A 9,279-nucleotide genomic window follows, 5' to 3' on the forward strand; every position below is an offset into this window, starting at 1 on the left:
AAAATAAAATAAAATGTGAATCACTAGCACAAGGATGAACAAGGAAACTTTTAACTTCACAATCCTACCTAAGGGTACCTGTTAGCCAGCACAGTTTGAGAGCAGTCATCCCTGGAAATATTCAAGACCAGGTTGGATGGACAGCTTTGGTGAAAAGTGCCCTCTGATAGGGTCTGGAATGAGATGACCTTTGAGGTCTCTTCCAAACCAAACAGTTCTGTGATTCTGTGCTAGAAGTGAGTTTTACACTGCTCCTAGCAGGTTGACTGGGATCAGGACTGGGAACTACAGAAGCTATGCAAGCTGCCATCTCCATGCTTTGTGCTCTGGCTCCGTGGTCACTTCAAGCACAGGTACTGCTAAAGGGGGTGGGCTTGTTTGCATCCCCTTCCCTCCAGCCCTCCCTGTGTACTCAGCATAAGCAGCTTCTCCAGCTGTGCAGGCAATAGAGGTGGTGCAAAGGAGGTGGCAAGAGCGAGAGCCTTGAGAGGGGAAACAGCTGCTTCAGTGCCCGAGGTGCAGGATTGTGGTCATGAAGAGATCTGAGATCCGTAGAGGACCAGCTCTTCAGAGGGTATTGTAGAAAGCTAAATTTAATTACAATAGTTGCATAGCCAGCCTTCACCTGACACTTGCTCGTACATCACACTGAGTTTGGTAATGATTTTCCTGCATTTTTCAGCACAAAAATTTCTCGAATCATCATTATTTTCCTGTTGTGTTCCTAAGTTACTTCACCAGGTGTGGTCATTAATTTCTTCAAACAAGGAAATAAAAAAGAAAATAGTTTGTTTATAACAGTCTCTTGCATATTAAAATAAAAAAAGAGTTATTGTAAGAAGAACTTTGCCAGTGCTCCTTTATCACAAGATTTGCAGACTTGGGAGACAGTTACAGTTTTGAACCTAGCTATAAATGGAGGCAAAACATTTTTAACACTAGTTAACCATGATGTTCCAAAATCTGTACCAATCTGCAGGTTTAGACAGAAGATGACGAAGTAAGAGACTGAAGATGCATGACTGCATTTCAAAATCAGCCTGAGGTACAATTTTGAGGGCAATGCTGGGCTGATTTTGACGGTCTGCAGGTGTGTAAAGCAAATCAATCAGATTAAGTCTTTGGAGCAAAATCAGTGAAATCCAATTGTACTATCTGAAACACTACCCTGTTAAAAAACAACTCTCTTCTTATTTTGCTACAAGAGCATTGAAAGTAAAATAAATTCCAGGAAGTTTTGTAAATAACAAGAAATTTAATTGTTCTTCTTCTGGCATGCTAAGTATTCTGCAACAAACTCCGAGGGAAGGGGGAATTATGCAACCAGACACTGAACTGAACATTTCATCAAACACTTGTATAGAAAAGGTATGGAATAGTTTAGTCTCTATAACAGTTGTAAGAGAATAAAATCACTAACTACTTCTTATTCCTGATTGGTTTGAGGTCTCCATGAAACAAACTATTTTTGATGAATTAATGATAGATTTAGGAGAATAAATTTAACAGCCAGCAGTTGAATTTGTATGTTTAAAGCTTAAAAGCTTCACTGGATCACCCTGCAACTCAGTTACTGAAAACACTTCTGTATTTTTCATCACTGGTTTGGTTTTGAACAAAATTCTTCTGTAAGACCATAATGTGTAACCAGAAGATGACAGAATGACACTACGATTCAAAAACATGTCAGGGAGATGTTAAAGTAGTTGCTAGACCAATGCTGACAAACAATTTAAAACTAACAGGTGCAGTTCTGTAAAAAATAAAACTTGGTATTTAATCTACAGTAATTCAATGGTAGCTAATACTTGATACCTATTCCAGTGTTGAAAACAGAGCAAAGTGCTGTAGGATTTAAGATTGGTTTATGACAAATCCAGCTCAAGAAGGTGAAATTTTTAACTCGGGCATCATTCACTCCAAGGACTTTAGCATAAGTTCACTGGGAGGGACGTGGCCATATTCTCTTTTTTGTGTGAGTTTAGGTAATGTTCATTTATTTACAATCAAACAGACCTTCCACTGCCCATGATGTAACTCACTGACAGCAAAAAAATTATTCATGCTTCTTTTCATATCAGGCGATGGTGGCAGGAAGGAAAGAACATGCTTGTGTAACATTATTTCCATAGGGGTAAATTCTCTGAAGAGAAAGCATCAGCAACTGCAATGGAAGGGCAGACATGGTCCGTTCATTTGCCTCAGTGTGGCCACTGCTATCTTCAGTCACATGGTGGGAGAGCCTTCTCTCTGAAGCAGCTATGGCATCTCGGGGACCAGACGTTTCTGTTTCAAAGTGTCAATGAGAGACAAGACTCCTCTTTTCACGTTGGTTGTGACTCTTCTGGTCACCGAGTCTGCGGGCGGCGGGGGCGGCCGGACTTTCTGTGAAGGAGGTCTGGCTACCAAGCACTTCTGATACCGTAACTGCAACAGAGCAAAGCCACTCTGTAACCACTTCTGGAGCAAGGAACTTCACTGACCATTTCAGATACACTTCTACTATTTTCTCATTAAATTCAGTCAACATCTGCTTTGGCTGTGACAAAAAGCTCAGCTGAAGTTAATGGGAAATTGGTCTGTCAATGTTTGGGCAGAAACTGTCCATTAGCACACAACAAATATGGGTATTAATCATATAAATACCCATTAGAAAACTGAAAAGTAAGTTTTCTGGGTTCAGTTACTCTTGAGAAAGGATTATTTTCTGGATTTCATAACATGAATCCAAGCAAAATGTTTTTTTGGTATTAGATAATTTGTATAGTCAAAGAAAATATTTCTAATTTACATAGATGTTGCAGAGGTTAGGAGAGAAAATAATTAACGGGGCATTGTTCACTAAGCTGGTGCTTCAAACATCAAGATGTCTGAATTTTAATTGATTAAATGTATAATAATATTAATTCCTATTTCTATCTTTCTTTTCTCTGTCTTGAAATGAATATAATTACAAATTTGAAAAAATGCTAATTTATGGAGGCAGTGAAAATCTAAAGTGTTATTAGATGCCTTTGAAGAAGGTCACTTACCATACAAGCAGCCTGAACAGCTTCTGACACGTTGCCTGCATTAGGTTCACACCAAAAAACATGGCACTCAAAGTGCTGGTTTCCTGTGTCCATAATGAAGGCGAAGGTGTGGATGTCCTTGCCTACTCCCATGAAGGACAGGAACCGCACACGACACTCCACCATGACCTCCTCTTCATTCTGCCCAGGAACCAAAGGGTTGAGCATTACTACTGGATACTCTGTGGAACTTTCAATTGTGATTAAATAGGAGGATATCCTGATACATTATTGTAACTCCTTATCTGTCTGCATGAACCAAGCATGCTCAGGCCTGGGCTGGATCTCCCCCTCTAGGCTGTCACTGAGGCTTTGAGCATTACCACAAAATTTTAAAATGTTGCACACTTTGGAAGCTGCTTGTTTTGTGAAGAAGCCAACAACATGAGTACGTGGGTATAATGACTCCAAAATATGCTCCCCTATCACAGGTATATTATAGAGATGTTGGTTTAGTACCTCATCAAAAGACATATATAAAATACAGCATTAGTAAGTCTCACTGTATTAAGCTCTATGGAAAATGTCTACATTTTCTTCTGTAACACAGATTTTTATATTAGTCTTGGCTTCCATACCAAGAGTAAGGCAAATGCAGTTTGGAATTTAGGATTGCTACTACTTTGGGCTTAACCTACAATATTTTAGGCTCAAAATTCCTAGAAAGGAAAACATTGAATTTAATTATCTAATGAATATTTATGATAATTTATTTCTGAGAACATGCTTGGAATTATAAATAAAACTGAAGCTGATATGAGCAGTAAGAGCCTCTGCAGATTCTGGAAAGAAATAAAATGCAAAATAAGCAACTGAATTTTAGTTAAAATTAACCCTACTAGCATTTCTGTGTTCCTGGATTTCAACACTCATATAATTTTAATTGTGTTTTAAACAACACAGTCTGCCTTACTCTTTCATTGATGACTGTGACAGTAGCATCAGCAACGTTCATGGTAACTGGCAACCAGTCATCTTTGCTAGAGGAAGCCATTAGACTTTCAATGGCACTGTTCAGAGTATCCATTCCTAAAAGAGAATAAAATGCAACACTGTAAAAGATATAAAATATTTTTTATATACATAAAAATAACAGATTTTTTTATCTTCACACAGCATTATACAAAACAGATTGTTTTGGATTCCTTATTAAAATTAATTTGATAATGGAAGAAGGTATTATGAAGTTGTATGTCTCCACCTGGAAGACCAAAGCAGGTGCCTCCGGCTTACAAAAAAGCAGGATAGTGTCTTGTTTAGCTTTTGTACTGTTTCAGTTCTTTAGGGCCCTTCTCATTAGTAGCAGAGCTCATATTCAGAGAAAGCTGTAGAAAGAAACGCTGCCTTCTTGGCACCTCCCAGAATACCCTGTTTGCAAAACACCTGTTCATGTGATCTCCTGAATATTGGATGTCTTCATGCCTGATTCATGTGACTGAAACAGAAGAGGTGCTACCCTCCAAAAGTCATGCACTGGCAGTTGATGAGCCATCAGAGTTTAAGCAAGGAACTTTGGAATTCACTGAAGTGTTACATACCCACAGGTTTTGCTACAGGTAGCATGCCCAGATACTGGACGTGAAACTTCTGTACCAGTTCTGTCTTTGGTGTTGGGAAATCTACTGCATGGGAACAAAAGTCAATTTCTATTAATCAGCATTCACAGCAGAAAAAACCACTTTTATTTCATCAATAACATAAAACTTTTTACCCATTAATTGTACTGTGAACATACTGCATCGATTTAAAGAAATTTTTATTCCTTCTAACAAGAACAAGCCTCAATAATTTCTAAAGGAATTTTTGGTCTATGCTGGCATATTAAAATGCAGAAAATAAAGATGAATGGGTCTCTGAGATGTATAGACTTAAGTTTCACTGCAACAACTATGTAAAATCTGTAATCTGCTTTAACACCATCCTTGCTAATATGTTAAACACAGTCTCCAAGTAATCAATACTACTGCCTGAACAGTACACATTACACAGACCATTGCACAAGCTGATGTATGGATTAGGAGTAAGATTTTTAGTAGAAACTGGTGGATCTAGAGGCACATAATTTGCTGTAAAGCTAATGCAAAGTATATTTGTTCTCCTGGAATAGTTTCAAAACAGCAGCTACTAAGATATGACAAATAATGGCACTCAAAGGCAACTTCCTTCTACCATGCAGTAAAGTGTGCAAAAGTTGGATAATAACCAACTTGCACCCTTGCCTCAGAAGTTGCTAAAATAGATGCTGAAACCTAGGAGGAGTACTCCTATGGCACTTCTGAATCCAAGTGAGTAACTGGAGTATATTCTGGTTTTAAGGAAGATTTGGCCAACTGGTGCAGTCTCAAATCAGAAGGTATTTTGATTTGAAAAAGACAATATTCTGAGTAGCCACAAGTGTTTGAAACACTTGCATTTCAAAATAAAAGAGGAAGTGCACAGGTTGACATAACTGAGCAGGACTCCATAACTGTCACCATACCCAAAAAAATACTTAAAAGTAATACAGGAACAGATTACAATCAGTCAGATACATTAATTAAAGATTAATTATATAATAGATTATATTACAGATACATCAGGAATACACTCCTGACTTCTCCACCCAGCATGCTCCATTTTTGTCAAAATCTGCATCAGCAGCAAAACTTAACTGAAACAGGACCACGCTGAGGATACTAGCTGTAACACACAGTACCTTGCAGAGGAACATCAAGGGTGACATTTGTCCTGTCTTGCAAGGAGCTGCAAGCCATAGCTTTAGCATTTTTCCTTTCAGCCATAATCTGAAGAAGACAGTGATAATGCAGCATTTAAAAAAAATATAGTACAGCAGAAACTACAGTCTACTCCTTTCACAACCCTATTTCTGAAATCTGAAATAAGTCAGAGGGTACATGACTAAGCAGGTTGTTCTTTTTAAATAACAATTTTAACAGTTAAAAATTTTAACAGTTAGCAACTATTTTCCTGTGTCCTGCAGGATAATACCATTGAATAGCACCATTCAAACAAGGTCTGATTTATTTATGGAGTTTAACATCATTGTTTATTATTAACTGAACCTCTGTGTTCTTTTTCCATTTTGAACCTGCAGCTTCTTTATTATTCAGGAAAGCCTTTGGCCTCTATACACACTTGTCAAATCAAAAGCACACATCATCCTGTTCTAATCTAAATGCCCACTCTCCCATAATTCCCATCCATTTGCATCCCTTCCCTTACAAATTCTCTACACTGTTTCTCGCTGCCAGTTATATAAACTAAACTAGCTCTGCACACAACTGCTGATTACATGTAAAAGGCTCACTGAACAGACAAATGCAGCTGATTTTAAATCCACTTGCCTTTGAGCAGATTTCGTGTAAACTTGTAGCGATGGCTTTTGCAGGTGTGTCACATCGAAACACATGACATTTCAGAATTCTGGTGTCCTTGTCTCTTGCCACGTAAGCAAAGTCTCTGTGTAAACAAGATAAATGGACACAAAACATTAAAATCAGTTGTATTTCCAAAACTGCAAGTCCTACTTCAGCTTAACAGGTGTATATCTCAGGTCTCAAGGTACAAAATACATACCTTTGACAAAGCAGGTCTACAAATGTAGTAAACTGCTTACCCATGAAACATATATCTAATCTATTTAATTCAAAAGCTCATTATGGCTTCCTAACCATGCAACTTACTCAAGTTACAACCTGTAATTCCAAATGCAATTGTAAATAAACAGCAAAATTTACTCAAATATGTTACTGAAGATGAAGTAGAGAGAGAATTACGTATTAAGACTGAAACCATATGCAGCTCTTAAATGCTAAAAAGCCCCAAGAAATGGCATACAACACTGTAGCCAGATAAAAGTCATATTTCAAAGGACTGTATAAAGTGTTTAAAATATGCAGATAGTAATTAGAGATCTGGTTGCATAAGGGAGATGTGAACCTGCTGAGCTTTGCTCACACTAACTGCCCTAAATTTCTGACCTTATTTTTTCAAAAGTTAAATAAAGCTGCCCTACAAAAGGGATTTTTGCACTGTACTGGCTAGTCACCACAGCACAGTACAGCTTTCTAGCATGGATGAAGGAAGTGCCATGACTAGGTTTATTTGTTCTCAGGCTGCTTAGGAGTTGGAGCTCTTCTGAGACAGCCCAAGTGATACAACTGAGCCAGGAAGAAGCCTGGCTTTGCCCAGCTGCCATCCTTGCTGTACCAGCCTCTCTTTGCTGGTCTTGCACCTCTGCTTTTTCATGTCCCCAAGCAATCACAGGTCATTTCTACTTTGTGACCCTCTTGCTACCTTCAGATTTCTCTGGGACTTTGCTCCAGCCTCTTATGCCTGAAGTCTCTTTTGAGTGTCTTTCTGTTTTACACATAAATAATCACCAGCAAAGCTCTCAGTGGTGAAGAGATAGGAGGGATATTCCTAAGCCACAGGCCTAGTATAAACTAAAGTATTTCTGTATATAAAAGTCTGTAAATATTTTGGGCATGGCCAATTTTAAAATTCATTTTAAATGCTCCATGAATTGGAGAATTTTACACTGAAGCTATCCAGGGAGAATCAGAGACTGTGGCAAATGGATTGCTGGCCTTCCTGCTCTGTACAAGACACAGACCCTGTCCTGGAGTTAAGTACTGAGCCTGTACCTAATTGAATGGCAGCTTTTGCTCTTTATGAGCTCTTGCAATATAAGGGCTGCTCAGTAACAGATACAGGTGGTTGCTCCATCTAAGTGCTTTGCAACCTGAAGCCTGATGAATAATATTTAAGAAAACCCCAGGCCACACAAAACTGTCAGAGCATGAGATCTGAAAGCAATTCCACATGACAGAACCAAGCAGAAACACAGTGGAGCTGGGGGCTCCTCTCCATCTCGCTGCATGCCAGCCTGCAGTGGCACACATTAGGGCACAGCAGGGACAGGAGGCAGTGGGGCAGCACCCTCCACCTGAACCCTTCCTGCATGGAGAATGCAGCCCATGGGCTGCACTGGCTGTCTCTGGCTGCAGCACTGCCCTGGCAGCATGTGAGACACAGGCATCCTTTGGGATTGCTTTACCCAACTGATGGTAACCTGCAGGACAAATCACACAGCAATAATCCAGGAAGGTGCTGTCTGTTACAGGAGATGCCCCAAGGCTTCCTCCCCAAGTCCCTTGGCCACAAGAGCTTTTTGCATGTTGCTCCCTTTCTCTGCACTGCAAGATGCTGAGTTTCAGCTGGAATCTTGCTCCTGGAAAAAGACTGATGCTTTTGGCTCATCTGGACATGTGGCAAGCCTTGCTTTAGGATGGTTTCCTCCTCACTTAACTCATCAAAAGCAGGCTGGAGACTCCTAGCTGGACTCCAAGAGAAGAGGGTATGGATCATCTGTAGCCTATGAAAAACTTGCAGGTAAGGGGAAAAACATGAAACAAGGTGCCATATAAAAACCCCATGGGATTGGTGGTGGGTGTTGGGAAGGAGCTGCCAGGACCACCTGGCTCACACCTCAGCTCTGCAATGCTGCATGCAAGGCTTGTGTCCTGCCCCTCCAGCACCTGGTCCTGCAGCTTCTGTAAATATTTCTGCTTGTAGTGGTATGCAGTCATAAGCAAGGCTGTGTAACAATTAGAGAAGAAAATGACACATCAGTCAGTAGAGCAGTTTCAAGTACTGAGAGCTGATAAAACCCTGGTGGTGGTGTTGCAGACTCACACTCTAGAGTTTCACTTGAAGTACCTGAACAGCATGAACAAAGTAAACCAGCTAATCACATCGTGGATTGTGAATATACATAAAGCTTTGGATGATCAGGGCCTGCATCTACTGAGACAAAGTATGAAATGTGAATTCTTCTAAACCTGTGGTACCACATCACACTCAACCCTGTCAGCACCATCGGTTTTCCAATCATCAATCAAAATTAGCACACAAACCATCCTTCCCCCTTCTGGCAGTGCACAGACAGTACCACTGATGCCATGAATCCATGGAAGTCACCCAGATGCTTGCATGGGTGGCCCTACATGGCAGCCCAGCAGCCAAGACCTGGAGATGGGCACTGGCTGGTGGCAGCTGGCTCCTCCACTGCCAGCAGGAGCCTTGCAGCCCTGCTTCAGGCATTTCTAGGCACCCGGAGATCAGAGCTCCATGGTTTGTCTTGGAGAAGAAAGGTACGGCTTTCTGAGGATTTCAGAGTATCTGCTTTCTACAGCAACAATAAAAC

General features: G+C 40.2%; 1 protein-coding gene across 14 annotated transcripts in view; it reads right to left on the minus strand.

Annotated features, from left to right (window-relative positions):
• Nucleotides 1–1,235: 1,235 nt before the first annotated feature.
• APBB2 (amyloid beta precursor protein binding family B member 2) overlaps nucleotides 1,236–9,279 on the minus strand; it is a 107,015-nt gene continuing 98,971 nt past the window's right edge. For 12 of the 14 annotated variants that reach the window (XM_031055387.1, XM_031055347.1, XM_031055392.1 and 9 more), the window contains 6 exons: nucleotides 6,416–6,530; nucleotides 5,767–5,854; nucleotides 4,610–4,693; nucleotides 3,985–4,100; nucleotides 3,033–3,212; nucleotides 1,236–2,427 (listed from right to left, as the gene is read on the minus strand). In XM_031055387.1, the coding sequence (XP_030911247.1) occupies nucleotides 2,260–2,427; nucleotides 3,033–3,212; nucleotides 3,985–4,100; nucleotides 4,610–4,693; nucleotides 5,767–5,854; nucleotides 6,416–6,530 (751 nt within the window). In that variant the 3' untranslated portion in view covers nucleotides 1,236–2,259. The remainder of the gene's footprint in view (nucleotides 2,428–3,032; nucleotides 3,213–3,984; nucleotides 4,101–4,609; nucleotides 4,694–5,766; nucleotides 5,855–6,415; nucleotides 6,531–9,279) is intronic. The other 2 variants (XM_031055352.1, XM_031055408.1) reach the window with 1 other exon arrangement.

The sequence above is a fragment of the Geospiza fortis genome, unplaced genomic scaffold (genome assembly GCF_000277835.1).
Source record: "Geospiza fortis unplaced genomic scaffold, GeoFor_1.0 scaffold40, whole genome shotgun sequence".
In the NCBI taxonomy this organism is placed as follows: Eukaryota; Metazoa; Chordata; class Aves; order Passeriformes; family Thraupidae; genus Geospiza; species Geospiza fortis.